The sequence below is a fragment of the Prionailurus bengalensis genome, chromosome D1 (assembly GCF_016509475.1).
Source record: "Prionailurus bengalensis isolate Pbe53 chromosome D1, Fcat_Pben_1.1_paternal_pri, whole genome shotgun sequence".
Taxonomy (NCBI): Eukaryota; Metazoa; Chordata; class Mammalia; order Carnivora; family Felidae; genus Prionailurus; species Prionailurus bengalensis.
This window is the reverse complement of record NC_057346.1, coordinates 68,866,967-68,886,150: the sequence shown is the minus strand read 5'-3', so window position 1 is coordinate 68,886,150 and position 19,184 is coordinate 68,866,967. Positions and strand designations below refer to the sequence as shown.

Below are 19,184 nucleotides of genomic sequence, written 5' to 3'. Positions count from 1 at the left end.
TTGTATTTTTATATAAATTTAATATATTTAGAATTTATTTTTGCATTTGGTGTGAATTATGGAAACAGTGTTTTTAAGATGCCAATTATGCTAGTACTGCTTTTGAATAATTCACCCATTCCCCAGAGAGCTACAGAATTCCAACCTTTAAATTGAAAAATGCAAAAGAGAGCTTCATATAGATCCTTTATTCAATTCCACGCATTTTAAAAAGCGTTTGGCTTTTTAAAATATATACAGCAATTTACTCTAGTAACTTCTGACTAATGCTAATTACTCAGGACAAACTTGATTCAAGTAACTAAAAGCGAGGGGTCCACTTCTGGATGGCCAAAAGCCAATGTAATTTTTCAAACCATCAGGAGCCTAAGGAAACAAGGAGAGTGTGTGACAAGGTGTCACAAGGTATGAAAGAGACAAAGAAAGAAAGGTTGACACGTGACTATTTGGCACTTACTTCCTAGGTTATCTCTTATGCAACACGGAGAAAAACACATATTAGTTCAATTTATTTCAAATGAACTTACCTTCTCTCGCAGCTCATCAACACTACTGCTTTCCAACACAACCTCCTGGAAGGGATCCAGCTTCATTTCCGAAGGCCTCCACCGTCTTGACAAAACTGCAAGCTGGGACATGGATTTCATCTTCTCCACCCCTATGAAGATGCAAGATTAGGTCATCTTTCTCTTTTCTCTAGAGGCCCATAATTTGACTTTTCCTGTATGGCCTGACTAAACAAGATTTACTTCAAGTGTTCTGCTTAGAAAGTGCACATAAAAGATCCCACTTATCCCAACAAGTTTTTGAGAATAAAATATTTCCTCTCTTCCCTCCAGTCTCTGAAGGTAATTCTTTACTCTTTTGCAAGCTCTCCTTCTACCAGGACTCCTAATTTCACTCCTTCCTGAGTCCTGCTGGACACTGCTCTATCAACTACTCTTTTCTCTGGATTGCCAATCTTTGCTTCTCTACTGGCTACCACCCCCACAATCTAACATCATCATGATCAAATCATCTTCACTTTATCTTCTTTTTTCACTCCGGCTCACACTAATCCCTCTCTTCTCTTTTACTCAAACCTTACTGATTCTTCAAAACCAGCTCAATTGTTACCTTTCTCTCTGGTGTACACAAGAGTAAACTGTACTGATTTGGTCCTTAAGTACCTATGATTTTGGAATTACAGGTTTGCAGAAATTGTGGAATTTCTGGTTTTCTTATAGACTGAGCATCTGGAGTGCAATCACTAGTTCTTATTCATTTTTGTAGCACCAGAGATTAGCAGTGTCTGGCAATTTACAGGTCAATAAATGTTTCTTAGATTTAATCACATGATTTCACATGATTTATTTCTCACTCAACTATTATGAAGCTAACATATATACTGAAATGATACTGACACAGGTACCCACCATCCAGTAACATCTCCCGGCTAACCCATCTCTGCTAATACATACTCAATCCTCCCTAACAAGGGGAATTTCTCTGTCCTTCGCCATCCCTTCTTGGTCTACTCAGACACACTGGTTATTCTCTAAGGCCCCAGACACTCACAGAAGGAATCACAATCTGGAACACTTGCCTCCACATCATAGTAGATAGTGTCCTGGCTGTCCCTGACTCCCCTATTAACTTGTCAAATAATCATAGTTTTAACAATTGAAATTTAAACCAAATCAGATCTTAAATAGCACGAAATAGGTGAGGTGTTAGTATTATTGAACCCTTGGAAAACCATCATAATCTTATGATGTTTTAATTTCTAAGGGGAAAAAAAGGAAAATCAAAATCTTTCTAGGCAATAGCAGTCACAAAAGAACATAGAACTAGTTGTTTCCCTTGATATGATCACCCCAAAGCCAACTTTTCTCCCATTACCTCCTCCAAAAAACAATACTTTAAATGTTCCCATGTAGATCATTAAAACCAGGAGGTGTGACAAACACAGGTCCTCTTCTGGGTCACTTTTACAGGCTGAACTGTGTCTCCTCAAAAAGACATTTAAAGTCCTATACCCTAGTACCTCAGAATATGACCTAATTAGGAAATAGGGTTGTTACAGTGGTAATCAAGCTAAAATGAGATCATTAGGGTGACTCTAATCCAACAGGGCTAGTGTCCTTATAATATGGGGAAATGCGGAAGCAGACACACAAGCATACACAGACGCACATCTCACATCATGTTCAGATGAAAACAGAGATCAGGATGATGAATTTAACAAGCCAAGGAACACCAAAGACTGCCAATCAACCACCAGAAGCTAGGGGAGGGCCATGAACAAATTTTCCTTCACAGCCCTCAGAAGGAAGCAAGCCTGCCAACACCCTGACTTCAGACTTGCAGCCTCCAGACTGTGAGACAACACATTTCTATTGTTGAAACCATCCAGTTTGTGGTACTTGGTCATTGTTCTCAAAATCCCTGGTAAATTATCAATACCACATCCTCAAAACAAAATCAGCCATAATGAAAAAAGAAATTAAATAACAAACACAGGTAAGAAAATGTTAGCAGAGTTTCCTGTAAAAAGTACTATAAATGCAAACTTCGAAACTGTCAACTTCCTGTAAGGAGAAATTAATATTCTCAAAATTAAAGAAATATTTAAAAGGCAAATGCAACCCAGAGTAAAGATGGAAGAAAACTTGTTCTTTGATAAAAACTATAGGCTTCTATTAGTTCCAGAGCATTTCTAACTGATAGTTCCCCACAAAAATATGGATGATACCATCAAGAACTTCAAGGAAAACCTCCCAGTTGCTGGAGATATTAATGTCTTCTTCATAAATATGATAATCCAGAAAGACAGTGCCAGGGTTCTTCCACGTTTTTTTCCTTAGACGAAATCTACAAATGTGATAAGACATTTTAAACTACTATTACTTGAGATTGTTAACCTAAAAACAACAACATGAATCTGACATCGATGAATAATGAACTATATTTAAATATAAAAGTCAAGTGATTATTCATTAAAATTTTGGGAAAATATGAGGTGCCTGGGTGGCTCAGTCAGTTAAGCGTCCGACTTTGGCTCAGGTCATGATCTCGCAGTCCATGGGTTTGAGCCCCACATTGGGCTCTATGCTGACAGCTCAGAGCCTGGATCCTGCTTCTGATTCTCTGTCTCCCTCTCTCTGCCCCTTCCCCCGATCACACTTTTTCCTCTCTCTCAAAAATAAATAAACATAAAAAATTTTTTTTTAATTTGGGGGAAACTATAATGAAATGTTCCCCCAATTTCAAATTTAGTATCCTACAGAAGAAGTGCAAACAAATTCTAATACTTTTGCTTACTTCTATTAATCTGTAGTATTAAAATTCTTAGTAGAGGAATTCTTTAATTCTGGTTTTAGAAAATCATACCAATCCATATCAACAGACCACACAAGATTTCCTCTAATTGCTGATGACACTGTAATTTTACTTTACCTGTCAGTACTGAGCTCTAAACCACACTGCTCCCTGAGTTGAGGAATTAATTCCTCTTTTGATTGCCGTACTGTCATTCCTTTAGCAAACACAGCATCTAGCAGAAACTTGCATGGCTAGGAATACAAACATAAAACAATCAGAGAGCTGAATTACACATTCAGTAAGGGTACACAAGACATTTTATTTGCACTGTATAGTATGACAATTATAGGACTGAGTTTAGGAGCTGATCTTCCTAGGTTCAAATCTTGGCTCCACTACTTACTAAGTAAGCTATCTTGGGCAAGTTTACTTAACCTTTCTGGGCCTCCTTTTTAATTTTTTTTAATAATTATTATTTTTTTTTATTTGAGAGAGAGAGAGACAATATGAGCAGGGGAGAGGGGCAGGTGCCCCCGGGCCTCCTTTTTTTCATCTGTAAACCGGGGGTAGTGTCTTCCCCACAGAGTCATTGTGAAGATTAAATACCACATTCATATTTCTCTCCTTATAATAAAGTGATCGCAATTTTGAAAGTAAAAATCACTTTTATGGATTAAAATGAGGGAACTGCATACTACTTCTCCAAATATGTTCATTCATTGTCTCAGAAGGGACATTTTATCTACAAACCCCAAATGCAGATGAAACATTCACATATAAGAGATATGATGGGTTGGGGCACCTGGGTGGCTCAGTCAGTTAAGCGTCTGGCTCTTGATTTCGGCTCAGGTCATGATCTCATAGTTCGTGGATTTGAGCCCCACATTTGGCTCTGTGTTGACAATGCAAAGCCTGTTTAGAATTCTCTCTCTGCCCTTCCCCTACTCGTTCTCTCTCTCTCTCTCTCTCTCAGAAGAAATAAAGGAGACATGATGGGTGCTCAATAAACTCTCTGTTGGACAAATGAAGGCGTTTTATGAAAAATTTCTCCCTTTTCAGCAGTCCGTCTTCATCTGTGATTTCCCCTTCTGAACATTCAGTTACTTGCAGTTAGCCAACTGGGGTCCAGAAACAAATGATCCTTCTGCCAAATCATCAGAAGATCAGTAGTAACCCAATGCTATGTCACAGTGCCTATGTCATTCCCCTTACTGCATCTCATCACACGCGCATTTTATCACCTTACGTCATCACAAGAAGTGTAAATATAATACAATGAGATTTTTTGAGAGAGACCACATTCACGTAATTTTTACTACAGTGTACTGTTGTAACTGTTGTATTTCATTTCTGGCAACAGTTAATCTCTTACCTTGCCAAATGTGTAAGTTAAACTTTATTAAGGTATATATGTCTAGGTAAGAGCATAGTGTATATGTAGGGAGTGGCACGGCATTATCCTCGGTTTCAGGCATTCACTGGGCAGAGGGTGGGGGGGAGGGGGGTCTTGGACACATCCCCTATGGATAAGAAGGGGAGAATACGGTCTTTGCTATTTAGTTTGCACATTTGTCTAGGTCCTCACTAAGATGTTATAAACACCCCCAAAACAGGGACTTTGCCTTTTTCTCCTGGGCATTTGTCTGGCATCTGTTACATGACCTTGGGCAAGTTACATAACTTCTTTGTGCCTCAGTTTCTTCATCTACAAAATGGGAATAATATCTACATCATAGCTAACTGATGCAGATTCAAGGAGTTAACATCTGCGAGCATATGGCAGCTACGAGATAAATGAATGCCTGCTAAATACTGAAATGACTCTCTGAACTAAAAAGTCCTTACATGCTCTACAGATCAACTGCTATCCCCCTGGAGCACTACGTGAGAATTTCTTAAAATCAAGCACAAACAAGTCTCCTTTTCAAAGCAGGAAATGTCTGCCTCATTCCAACATGTGTAACAATACTTTAAAGCAGAGGGAAGGCAAAGAAAGGCTTGAGGGCCACATTTGTCTGCTGCATGTTTTTGTAAATAAACTCTGTTGGGACACAGCTAATTCCACTGGTTTATGTATTGTCTACGTCTGGTTTTGTGCTACAGGGGCAGAAATGAGTGGCTGCAATACAGGCAATATGACCCGTACAACCAAAATAGCTTCTGGAAACAGTGTCCTGTCTGTGCTTTAGAGACAGCAAAAGAAATGACGAGTCACAACATCTCTGAACTCTATGTTTTTAATAACTAGCAGAAGTGACGTCATATTGCTCTGAAGCAGCTTACTTACCTCTTGCTCATTGACCAGCAGCTGGTACACTTTAACTCTGTATTCTCCTTTTTTAAGTGCTCTCCCCAGTCTAATTGTAATCTATAAATTAAAAACAGTTTTTTAGATGTATTACCTCTGCAGAATAAACAACCCATTCTCCCCACACTGTTTAGTTTGGTCTTCAAAAATTCTCTAGATTATGGGCTCTTTGAGAACAGGTGTATCTTTTACCTCTGATTCCCAGCACCTAGAACAGTAACTGACACACAGTTAACACTTAACAAATGTTTGTTAGATGAATGAAAAAAAAACAACGACCAATCACTAAACATAAAAACAAAAATGACCCTCTTAGGGCTATCTATTTAATCTTACTTGGAAACAGGGCAAGATGTTCTCAAATCTATCATGTAAAACAGACTCTAATTATTTGAAATGATTTTAATCGACCTTATTGTCGTCTGAAAAGGATGAAAGTGTCTCGTTCAGCCGGACGCTCTCAAACTCCTGGTTGCTGGCATACACCCGGAAGACCTTGAAGTGAGAGGACAAAGCTCCAACAAAGGGCTCTAAGTGTTGTTTGAAAGCAGCCAGTGTAATTCTTTTATCAACATGCACCATCAGCCCTAAGTACAAAAAAAAAACAAAAGCAAAACAAAAAAAGAAACCTCTTAGAATATAAAGAAAACAGATCATATACACTTTATTATACTGTAAGCAGGGAAAAAACACCCCCTTCAGTTATTTGACTTTAAGCTAATACACAACGTTGCACGGACAAAAAAACACAGACACGGAGCATACGATAAAATCCAACAACTTCAACAACTTCCAACGTTCTGAGAGATTGAAGTGCTAATCTATTTATTTATATATGCTGCTGAGTCCCAAACCAAACTTCAGGAAAGTCTTTTCAATTACATACATTCCTAGTTCTTCACAGTAATAATGTAGGCTCTGGCTGGGTTCTAACTGTGCCTCTTCTGCTTCCCGGCCAGCTATGTGACCTGGGGCAAGCCACTGGCCTCCTTATACCCACTTCCTCATTTTAAAAATGGAGATAGTACCACCTACCTCCTAGTACTGCAGTGTGAATTCAGTGAGGTTAATATGTTTATCATGCTTTTGGCACAGTGTCAGATATCTAGTAATTGCCTCAAAAATTGTTAGTAAATTTGGTTCTGGGATTTCTACTCGAAAAAACTGTCAAGACGAGCATATGATGATATCTATTTTATCATGTGGTTGGACCGTAACAGGAAGAGCATCTAAATGGATCAGAAACTCCCACCACCCCCCTGCAAGCTTCAATATAAACTCTCATGGCAAAGCAATAGGATTGTTTTTGGTGAGCTTTATTTCTTCTAATACTTATTAATCTTTTGTCCTTTACAAGTTACTCATGAACATACTTCTGAAATATTTCTAAGACTCCAGTCTTCATATCCTAGTAAAGAGTAACAACTTCACTCAAGTTCCTCTCTCTCTTACAATATAGACAGTGCAGTATAACAAGAGCTGCCATCCCACCTTAAGCCCGTGGTTCCTCTAGAGCCATAAGGCTCTCTCTAGGGTAGGCTCTGGTTTTCTGTAAAATTTATATCAAAAATCAAGGGTGAGGGGCACCCTGTCTGGCTCAGTCGGTTAAGTGTCCCACTCTTGACTCCAGCTCAGGTCACACAATCTCATGGTTCATGGATTGGAGCCCCGTGTCAGCCTCTGGGCCGGCGATGCAGAGCCTGCTTGGGATTCTCTCTCTCTCTCTCTCTCTCTCTCTCTCTCCCTCCCTCCCACCCGGCCCCTCCCCCAAGTGTATGCTCTCTCTCAAAAAAAAAAAAAAAAAAAAAAGTCAAGGATGAGACCCTCAAACATGACTGGTTTATGTTCCCAGGTTGACCCAACTTTTGGGTTGATGAATTTTTGAGTGGACTTTTTCAAATAAATTAATGTCCATTTACTGTTTTTCCAGTTATAAGATTCAGATTCACTATAGAAAATGTGACCATAAAGTATGAAATAGAATATAAACATGGTGATGAACTTTTTTGTTATATATAACTTTTCAGGCAACATTTAATTCCTTTAAAATGTCCATTTCTAAAATTTAAGAAATACTCCTAAGTAACCCAGCTTTTGGCAAATAAGCCTCTATTTATACTATCCAGCAGGTACAACATTTCTTGAGAGAAGGGTATAATGAAAAAATTACTTGATTAGAAATCAGAAGCCAATGACTAGATTTCAGTTGTTGCCTAATAAATGGCTATTGGTAAGTCATCCAATGTCTCTGGGCCTCAGTTTTCTCACAGGATCATTACACCAGTCTCACTGATTGCTGCTATGACAAATGTAGTAAATTCTAAGTCATTACTCAAACAATAAGCTATTACCACAATTTTGGTTTCTAACTCACAGTAATGTATCACAGGAAGATACAAATGTTTGTTGTTATTGATACAGTCCAATACGGTGATTAGGACCAAGTGGTTCTGTAGTGAAATGGGCTGGCCTGAATGAATTCTTGGCTCCTCCTTGTACCTTACATTTGTGACTGTGACTTGACTTCTCTGTACCTGACCTTGGGGTCAGTGTATGTCAAATGTGTACTACAGCCCTGGCAAAAATTGTTGGCTTAATTGACTGGCTGTAATTATAATTTTAGAGATTACCATCATACCGTTTTCCCTATTTACCTCTTCAAACTGAAGAGTTTGGTCTCTTCACAGAGCAACCTCAAAATATCTTTAGGGTTTCTTTCTTTTGTGTATTTCTTAAATGAGGTGATACCAAAATTGTACAAAGAAATTATCAGTGCAAATGCACTCTCATTTTTATTACCTTGATCTCCCTATTTATCCCTGAGTGCCTGCAGCCTATAATAGGTCACAGTGGAACAGTATTTTCAGAGAAAGGTCCATACTCCCCGAAACAATTCCTGGATTATAACAGACAGCTTAAAGACCATCACTTTAAGTGTATTTCAGTTGTTACCCATATTGTCTATACTGTACATAAAATGTCACTCTTCAGATATCAAATTCTTTGTTTATGTGTTACACCCTGGCATTTCATCACTCTGAAGAACCCGTATTATTATTCATCATCCATGTTACCCAGGTACCAACTTTCAGGTCTCTGAGGAGCTGTGATGAAACAGTCTTAGTACAGACTCCTGAAGCACGTGGCTGCTGGCTCTCAACCCTACTCCTCTACCTCTAAGCCCGTTTCCACTTCTTCTGTTCAAACAAGCCTTCTGCACGGCTTCTGAAAACCAAAATAAATTGTAGTAAACGGGTTCTCTTGATCATCATGTTTACTATTTCAACGAATGCTAGTAAACTAGCCCACTATGAATTTCCGAAAAGGTGGAAGGAGACTCCTCAGTCTACAATTCTAAGTATTCCTATTAAATTCTTAACGTTTAGACTCTCATGCAGTCAACTCTCCAGCACATCATTATAAAACAAACCACTTAAGAGAAATTTCTAACCTCTTTGTAAAAAGGAGCTGTTTTTAATTTTCTAATGCTCTTGAAGGGTTGAGGATGGTAAGAAAGGGTAGCTACTGGCTATTTTTCCTTTACTCTGATGTGAGGAAAGTAAGGGACAGTGGGTAGCAGTTATGAGGTGGAGAAATGTGGACCAGGCTTACAATCAGATCACAGGAGCTGGACTGACCAGCAGTGTGACCTACTGGCTGTGTGACCCCCGGCAAATTATTTAAGTCAGTTTGAGCCAGTTTCTTCATCAGCAAAAAGTGTCTAACGGCATCAATTTCACACAGCTGTTGAGAAATAAGTGAGATGATGTGAATTAATGAGCCTTATGAAGTAAAAGTGCCACAGGGAGTTAAAACATTATTATAGAGTTTCTGTCTCTGTTGTGGCTCACTAACCCACATTTTCCCACTTGAGTTTCTGCAAGGTATCTATATGGATGTCACATGGTTCCAGTGTTACTGGGAACTAATTAGTTAAAAAGACAAATTTATGCATTTTTATTACTGATTTCATAATTTCTAGCACTTCCTTTTAAGAGACTAAATTTTGAGACTATAAGCATAGTAACAATTAACTTTCATGGTGGTTGTGGGCCTTCTCCCACCAGATGAAACATGAGGCTGCATCTTTGTCATCTCCACTTCTAACATCTACGTAGGGCCTGGCATCTTGAATGGATTCAGGAAATATTAATTGGGGGGGGGGGGGTGGATGAACAGATGGATAGAGTGGGACTCCCTTCCCACTGTCATAAAGGTAACAGCAAATGCATTCAATTCAAAGACTTATATTCTAGTAGTGGTTCCACTCCTTACTAGCTACACATGTACTTTTGGGCAAGTCATCCATCCACTATGAGCTTCAGTTTTCTTATCAGTCAAATGAGGATATCAATATTTGCTTTACTAACTTCAGAGAAGCTTCAAGTGAGAACAAGTGTTTTGAAAACTAAAATTAAGAATATAAGGGGTAATATAATGCAAAGTATTTGTTTTTTTGAGCTATTTCTCTTTTATACTTGAAGAAAACTTTTGTACATTCTTTGGCTGTTTTCATCTGATGTTTTATAAAAGTCATTTTATTGTTTTCATCTAGGTGTGTTTTTGCTGTTGCTGCTTATCCCAAATACCTGAACTGACAGATCTCTTCAATGTTTTTGTGATTATACACTTGAGGATTTCTAGTTTATACTCTGCTTGGAGCTTACTTCAAAGTATCAACTTTAAAAAAGCCCCTTTCCTTTTTCTGACTTTCCCAGTTAACCATGGACTTTTTAGGGGGTGGGGGAGGGGGTTATTTGCATTGAGGGATAAAGAGAAGAGAGGGGATGCACAAATAAAAACTTTTCCTCAGCAATGAATACCAAATTTTATCTTTTTGGTATATTATTTACTTTTTAAACTATTTCTTAGTTTTTAACTTAGGGCTTTTATCATAATTCTTTCCTTTAAAACAATTCTTGATTCTTTCCTTTAAAACAATTCTTAATTCTTTTCCTTTTCTTTTTCACTTATCTTCCCCAGAGCTGTGACATCACTGCTGTCACAGGTCTGATGTGCTGCGGAGGTCCAAAGACAGTTGTTGCTACAACTGCCCCGAAAATGAAAGCAAAGGCAACAGAGAACACTCTTATAATCCAGGAAGTTACGGGTGATCCTAGAACAAAGTACCTAACTCTTAGCTGGTTCCTTTCTTAACTAAAAATTTAAATAAACTGAGAAACCAATTGGTGCTGTTTCAAGGAGTTTTCTTTCTAAGTACATACATTTATGTCCTTCCCCAGAACCTTCGTCTGCAGCATAGGGTTCTGCTTTGAAATACATGTACTGTATTTCTCCCCTGCTCTTGCCACTCTCATCGTATTCACTATCCGTTCCAGAGTCTTCTTCTGCCGTGTCCCATGTCTCTTTTTTGCCTTCATTTGCTTTAGTTCTTCTACTACTCGTGATGCTATGAGAGTCAAGTCCATTAGCCAAAGGAATCTGAGCATTATCAGCATTGCACAAAGTGTCACTGCTGTGACTGGAGCTAAGAATGTCACTGTCCACTGAACTTGTACTCCTGTCATTATTCACATCTGAGTCTGATCGTTCTTCAGATTGAAAATTTTCGGGATCAGAAGTCTGAATGTGCTGTTCAAGTTCTCTATTGTCCACTGACGCTGAAGAGTCCCTCTCATTGAGAGGTGATTCTATGTTTTCAAAGTCACTTGTCTCAGTACTTTTGCTGCTGTCTCCATTATCTCCATCTTGCTGCTGCTGTAGTGACAAGCTTTTGAGTTTTTCAGTGCTTTCTTCGAGAATAGCTTCCACAGACTTGAGGCTCCCCACAGGTCCTTTGACTCTATCACAGTCATCATCCACGTTACCACCAGAATCACCCCCAGCTTTCTGGCACGCTGTCCTTTTGGAATAAGAGCCTGGGGACTGTTCAGGTAACAAAACAAATAATCTGATCGTATTTGCATGACGATCCAGGAGTTTCCACAAATGAGAGTCTGTAAAGGCCATCTGGTAATCCAAAGTCTCAGAACTTTCAACAAATACCTAAATAGTAAGAGAGTTACATTACATCATTAATTTTAGTGACATTCATTCTCACCCATATCACCTCAATACAAGACAAAATGTTGTAAAATTTGGGATGATGACATTTCTAAAGGAAATGTGTACGGTTTTTGGAGACTAAATACAATAAATATTATGTTCATATGTCTTTGTAATTAGCCATAAAACTGTGCTAAGATAGATGAGACACACACATGCGCACATGCACACACAGATACCTTGTTTACTGGATTTTCTATTTTCAGAAAGTTTTTGTATTCCACATCTTGCTCATTAGAAAAACAAGCATAGCATGAACATGGATAGAGGAACATGTATAAAGGCATTTTGGGAATGTAATACCAAAATCCAGATTATAGAAAAAAAATCTAATGGACAAATGACTTGATTCTAGAGCAAATAAATGACAAGGAAATAAATACACATAGGGGGATCTGTAGGTTAAAATAGACTTGAGAGGTATATCATGGACTTTATTTGGATCCTACCTGAACAAATAAATCCTGTCAGAAAAAAATTTTACAAGATAATAAGGGAAGCTTCACTAGACATTTGTTGATATTAATTCTGTTAATTTTCTAGATGTAATAATATAATTATAGTTATGTTTTTAAAGAGTTCTCACCTTTTAGAGATAGACATCCAGATTATTTATAGATGAAATGCTATTTCATCTGGGGATGTTTTTCAAATAATCTGGGGGAAGTACTGGTTAAATACAGATAACCAGTGTCCAATCAATGTTACAGATTAGGATCATTAGCTAACCATTTAAAGAAAAAAATAAAGTGAGATCCCTCCTACTTTTCACCCTAAAATGGTATTAGGGCGGATTTTAATGATACACACATAAGCACCACACAAAAGTATCCAAAGAAAACAGAGGTGAATAAAAATTACACGTTCGGAATAATAAGACAACACTAAAAAAGGTTAAATGAGATAAAAGACTAGACTGCACTAAGATGAATGAGAATGGAAAAGGCAATAAATAAAACATGGCAAACAGGGAAAATTTTGGATTCAATTGATCCAGGGTAAACTGATGGTGTTATGAATAAACACACAGGAAAAATCATTTATCAATGATAGAACACGTCAAGAGATGAAACAAACAGATCAATGTGAACTTTCTCTTTTCTATCTGAGATAAATAAGTAGGCAAAGGGTGAACCCCTTTGGGTGAACCCAAATGACAATCTTCTCTAGAGTAGGCTTGTCTTTGACTTTCCCCATCAAGTAGTGCTTTATGGGAGAAGCTCAAGAACGAATGTAACATAATTTACAGAATTTGGAGGACAAGATTGTTGTGGACAGGAATGGTCAGTAAGGCTTCACCAAAGAGGCAGGACTAATCTGCGCCTTGAAAAAAAATGTAGGGAGAGGGGGAAGAATACTGCAGGCAGGCAGAGGTAGCTCATGAACAAGACCTAGAGGAGAACCAGCAGACGGATGGAGTAGGACAGAAAGAAGCCTGTTCTGACCTGATTACAAAGGAAGGTAATTGCCGAGACACTGGGAGAATTTATGAGGGAAATTACAGACACATAGTGGATGGCTCTAGAGGCCAGCCTTATAATATGAAACTTAATTTACTATTACCAGCATAGACAATAGTAATGAAGAAATAAAAGACATACCTTGTTACTTCTAAAAAACCCTTCAGCTTTCAGGGTCTTACTGGGCACAGTGAGGAGGCGCAGATCATTGTGGCAGCGCTCTAGCACTATCCGCATGGTTTCAGCAGGTAAATGGATGGCCTGCAATGGAAGCAAGTCAGTAAAAAGGACTCGCAAGGATAATTCTGCTGGACTTGGAAATGTGGATGAAGACACACTGCTGAGTTCTTAGAAACAGAAAGAAAATTAAAAGAAAATAATCTTAGTGGAGGTTTATAAATTTTTAAAGAATCTATGGGAAAAATTTTAGTCCTATCCATTAATTATGCTGTAAATTAGGTGAACAAAGTATCACTTATGAATGGATGCTCTGAAACTATTTTAAAGGTAATGATTTTTCACTAAAAATTCTATTCCTCTCACACTTGCAAAGTAAATGAGGGGATGTGGTTCCAAAGAAACTGAGTAACTGACACTTTGAGAACAGATGTCAAACTAGTAACTGTTTACCTCCTGAACTTTTGATGAGTTCTTTTGGAATAGCTAATACTTTTACTAAATCATTTTTCTTCTGTGTAAAATGAGATTAAATTAATAGGTAAAGTTTCAAGTTACTCTAAAAGTACATGTCCTTAATCTGAGGTATCATTTTAGGAATTTCACAAGAAATGAGCAGACAAAAAAATTTACATTTAAAAAAACATGATGTGTTTTCAATACAACTAATGATAACTAATTCTTTGGCGGTCTAGTTAGACTTTATCTGCTGCCTTTTTTGGCAAAATACTTTGTGACTGCCTTTATTCTCTACAGATATATTCTCCCCCAATAAAATTATTAACTTCTTCAGGAAGGCAATGTCATATGTTTCTTTTGTATTCTACCTCAATGCTCATACTCTAGATTAAACTGTAATAAGGAGCAAGTACACTTATATAGTCTTTCTAAGAGCAATTTAATTGTAAAATCTATCTCCAAAACATGATTTATCTCCTCAAATTATCTATTACTTTGGCAGAAGTATTAGAGGTCATTGTTTTTTTAACGCAATAATAATTAAAACCCAACTTTTATATAATAACAATTTTTCTCCACAAACAGAGCATTTATTTGTTCCATTAACATTCACAACAACCCTGTTAAAATAGGCATTAAAAAAAAAAAAAACCTAGATGAGATCAAAGACAATACTGCCATAGAGGAATGACTAGAAAGTGGATCAACTTCTTGCTTGCTATTACTGAACAATTTCCACTACAGCAAGTCATCTAAACCTGGGGCTTAAGAATCCTGAAAAATTTCACCTGTGTTTGTGTGCTCAGTGTTCTACAGAGTACAGTATAATCATTTCTCTAGAGTGGACTAGCTTGGCCCAAGGAAATTTGAATGTTTTCATCATATTTTTCCAGCTTACAAATTCTGAATGAGTCTATGTTCTTTGTCACTAACTCACCGAATATGGCCAGTATTTAATTCACCACCTTCCCTGTCAAATCTGCTCCCCTACCCTACTCTTCCATTTTGATTACTAGATCACTACTTTGCATCTGTGCTCCTTCTTGCCTTACTCCAACCAATCCCAAGTCCTGCAGACTCTACGCATATAATCATTCTTACAATCTACCCCTTCTCTCCTTTCTGGTCCAATGCCTTCACCTGCACTATTTCCACAGCCTCCTCATCTACTTTACGGACTCCCCCTCTACCCAGGAACTTACCGTTCTACAGCAGAACTCTCATCATACCACTGCTGAACTTAGGAAAACAAATAACATACTTCCCATTGCCCACATCAAATAGAGCCCATGCTTTTGTGTTTACTATTTAAAAACTCTCCATGAAATAAACTAACTTCTATTTCTAGGCCTGTACTATACAGAGGTTGAGCCAAACACATATACCATCACTGTGTGCGCTTGCCTCACACTTCCTGACCTCCATACTTTGGTCACTTGGTGTCTTCCACTTGAAGTGTGTTTCTCTTCTAACTGTACTTGCCTCCTGCCAGTAAGTACTAGTTCCCACACTCATAACTATCACACAATGCTTTGTACAGAACAAGCACTCAAAAATATTCACTGACCAATTTTAAAACTTACCTTTGAAATAAGCTGTTTGAACTCTGTGACCGTTTGATTTAAGTAAGCACGAACAGTGACAGGAGCAGCTACAGATTCTGCCTTAAGATCAACCACATGAACTTTCACCATCACTTCTGAAAAACACAAAACATTTGAAAAATACAAAAACATAAATGGATGTTATTTTTAAAAGTCATGAGCACTGACATGAGCACTGCATTCCTAATGTATTTCCAATAGATGGCAAGGTAATATTTTCCTAACTATTAAGATAGTAGACATAACAATGTTACACATGTATATAATACATAATAAACTTCTCCTTGCAATGTATTACATTACAAACATCTACAAAGAAATGGAAATGAGGCTAATAAAAAAGTTCTCCTAGATCTCTTTAAAACAATGACAACAGTCACAGGGAGGGGGACAAAACATAAAAGACTCTTAAATATGGAGAACAAACAGAGGGCTACTGGAGGGGTTGTGGGAGGGGGATGGGCTAAATGGGAAAGGGGCATTAAGGAATCTACTCCTGAAATCATTGTTGCACTATATGGATTAACTAATTTGGATGTAAATTAAAAAAACAAAACAAAACAAAAAACAATGACAACAGTCAAAATATGATTTCTGAAAAATTCATGGTTTGTTTCCTTGTAAAACATAACACAAATTTATCAACCACATTAAAAATGCATATCCAGGTACTCCTGGGTGGCTCAGTCAGTTAAAGCACTGACTCTTGATCTCAGCTCAGGTCATGATCTCACAGTTAATGAGTTCAAACCCTGCACTGGGTTCTGTGCAGATGGTGTGGGGATTCTGTCTCTCCTTCTCTCTGCCCCTCCCCCACTTGTGCACTCATGCTCTCTCTCTCTCAGAATGAATAAATAAACTTAAAATAAAATACATATCCAAAGTTGCAAAATACAGACCTAAACCACAACATTAAATTACTAGAGAATGCAGAACAAATTCTAAAGGGGACCCAGCAACCCTATTTGCTCTTGATCAACCTTCATTATACCACTCAAGACCTTGTTCATAATCAAAGACTTCCTCTCCTCCAAATAATATTCTCTACATTCTACAGAAGAGTCTACAGAAAAATGCTTTGGTTTACATGGTTTGTTTTTTTCACTTAAATTTTTCATATTACAACTTAATCCTATCTTCTCTTCTGTTTTCAGATTATATATAACTAAACTTTTAGTTACTAGAAAAGCAAATGATCTTCAAACAGTTATTCTCAAGCTTAAATGTTTTAATTTCCTTTATGAAGTGTATATAAATGGTCAGGTTTTTCCCTAGATTTCTAATCTAAATCTGATAAAATATTCTGCTAAAGTCATTATTAATGAATAAATAAAACGCTATCTGCAAGTTTTACAATCCACACTCACACGTATAGTTCTCTTTTTCTTTTTTTTTTTAAGTTTGTTTATTTTTGAGAGAGAGCGTGAGCAGAGAAGGGGCAGAGAGAGAGGGAAACACAGAATCACAAGCAGGGTCCAGGCTCTGAGCTGTCAGCACAGGGCCCAATGTGGGCTTGAACCCATGAACCGCAAGATCATGACCTGAGCTGAAGTCAGACGCTGAGCCACCCAGATGTCCCTAAAGTTCTCTTTTTAAAAAGTGGTTTTATTGCTGACTCATGTTACACTTTAATCATCATTTTTGCTATCTAGACCAAAAATAATCTGCAAGGAAATGCTCCAAAGGAACTCTCTACAAACAGAACAGAGTCTGACTGATGGAGCCCTGAAGAGTATCATACTTAATCTACTTTGAAAAGAGGAGCCTTCATTAAAAAAAAAACAAAAAACAAAGAGAGGTTTATAGCATCGGCAGAGAAATAGAATTTGAGAGTAGAAGGCTTTTTATTTTTGCTTTTTTGAGAGAGCCAAAGAGAGCATGCAAGCACATGCACAAGTGGGGGAGGGGCAGAGAGAGGGAAAGAGAATCCCAAGCAGGCTTTACTATCAGTGTGGAGCCTGATGAGGGGCTCAAACTCATGAACCATGAGATTATGACCTGAGCTGAAATTAAGAGTAGGACACTTACCCGATTGACCCACCTAGGCAGGCGCCCCCAGAAGAAGGTTTTTGTGAGTTCAATTTTTAGGAATAAAAGTAGAGAACATAAGTCTGAATTGTAACAACCAATAGAAGGGATTCAGGGTTATGCAACAATAGTGAGAATTCTCTAAAGTTACTTAAACATTTTTATTTTCCCCTATTTGTTACAGTTTACATAGTGATTACTAGAAAACTTTGGTCATGTAACTGTCTTTAGGGACTACTCTGGGTAAAGCTAGGAGTGTGGTATTTTGCTTTCCACATCAGTCTCAAACAAACAAACAAAAAAAACCCTCAAGATATTGAGGACTGTGACAGATTTAATGAAGACAAAAAAAAAAAAAAAAATGAAGTTCCTGGGACCTGCAAAAATGGAGAAGACTGAGAAAAATAAAAAGTGTTGGCAGCAATGGGTTATGAAACCACTTCATCAAGGAAACCCTGAAAAATAAGATTCTACTTCTGAGAGTTGATGAGACTATACCGTTTTTGGACTTTTTTTCTGTATAAATAGAGAGAAGGGGGGAAGAGAAGGGAGGATGATTCAGCACTGAAAAAGAAAAATCCCACTGAAGGCTGCAAGCTAATTTTTTTAAATTTTGTATATAGCTCTTTGAAAGTAATCTAGAAGTTAATTCTAAGCTTGTTGCTACTTCCTAACCTATCAAAATTATTCTGCATTTTAAGAACATAAAAAATTTTAAAATTAAACTCATTTCTATTAAAAAACCTTCTCGTGAAAATTTTAAGTCCAGTACAACCATAAAATTCTTTACCTCCAGGTTTGTAAGACTGGAAAACTTGGTCAGGTTTTCTCGTCTCCAACAGTAGATCAAACATGTATGTTGACTTGACTCCTCCTAGTAGAAGTCCCATTGGGGTATCTTCCTCTCCTTCATACGATCGTTCAAGGTAATCATGAAACTCATCATATTTAACAAGGCGACAGCAATCCATGGGTATGACCTCTTCTAAATCCATCATCTAAAAGAAAACAAGGCCAGGCAGTGGGGGACACACACACACACACACACACATATATAGATATATGCACACACACACATATACACACATATACACACACACACACACACACACACACACACACACACACACACACAGTTTAGTCTGACGTGTAATTCCACCACCAATAGGTCCTAGCAAACAATAAAATTCATATATTTATGATTTGCATCAAAGTTCAAAGACATCAAAGTTAAAGGCATAACTTCAATGCTATTTTTAATTATTTCATTATCCCCTAAATAATGCAACTTATGCACTAACAAATTTTTAAAACATTCCTAGTTTTAAAAAAAGTTAACATTCTAAACTTTAGATGAACTCAAAATCAATGTATCATAATCCCTTGCTCTATAATCACTACTCTGGAACCCAGGGGAGAACAACCAAGAGAATATGCAGCTTCTGTTGCATTAATCCGATCTGGAGAAGAACTGGTGATGACATGTTTGGGTTTAACCATCTTTCTAAGCGCAGGGGATAACATGCCTCGCAGAGCCACCAGAGAGGCCACAGCTTCCGTGTCTCCCATGCGCCACCTCGCAGCTCCCCTTCCATATGAGCCTCCAGCATATCTACAGCTCAGGGCATGGAATTTCTGTCATAAAATCTCCCTCTGGCCCATGTTACTGGTAGATGGCATACTCTGGATGCAACATCTCTTAAGTGAAAAATGAACTGCCTGGAGACAGAAAGGATTACTTCAAAGTATTTCATACTTATTTAAGGTTTGTGATTAGGA

General features: G+C 37.7%; 1 protein-coding gene across 2 annotated transcripts in view; it reads right to left on the bottom strand.

Moving 5' to 3' along the window:
• The window catches only part of USP47 (ubiquitin specific peptidase 47), a 108,151-nt gene that overhangs the window by 4,149 nt on the left and 84,818 nt on the right, over positions 1-19,184 (bottom strand). For both annotated transcript variants that reach the window (XM_043580674.1, XM_043580672.1), the window contains 9 exons: positions 18,196-18,403; positions 15,357-15,472; positions 13,279-13,398; positions 10,837-11,617; positions 6,023-6,198; positions 5,591-5,671; positions 3,439-3,554; positions 2,735-2,853; positions 528-658 (listed from right to left, as the gene is read on the bottom strand). In XM_043580674.1, the coding sequence (XP_043436609.1) occupies positions 528-658; positions 2,735-2,853; positions 3,439-3,554; positions 5,591-5,671; positions 6,023-6,198; positions 10,837-11,617; positions 13,279-13,398; positions 15,357-15,472; positions 18,196-18,403 (1,848 nt within the window). The remainder of the gene's footprint in view (positions 1-527; positions 659-2,734; positions 2,854-3,438; positions 3,555-5,590; positions 5,672-6,022; positions 6,199-10,836; positions 11,618-13,278; positions 13,399-15,356; positions 15,473-18,195; positions 18,404-19,184) is intronic.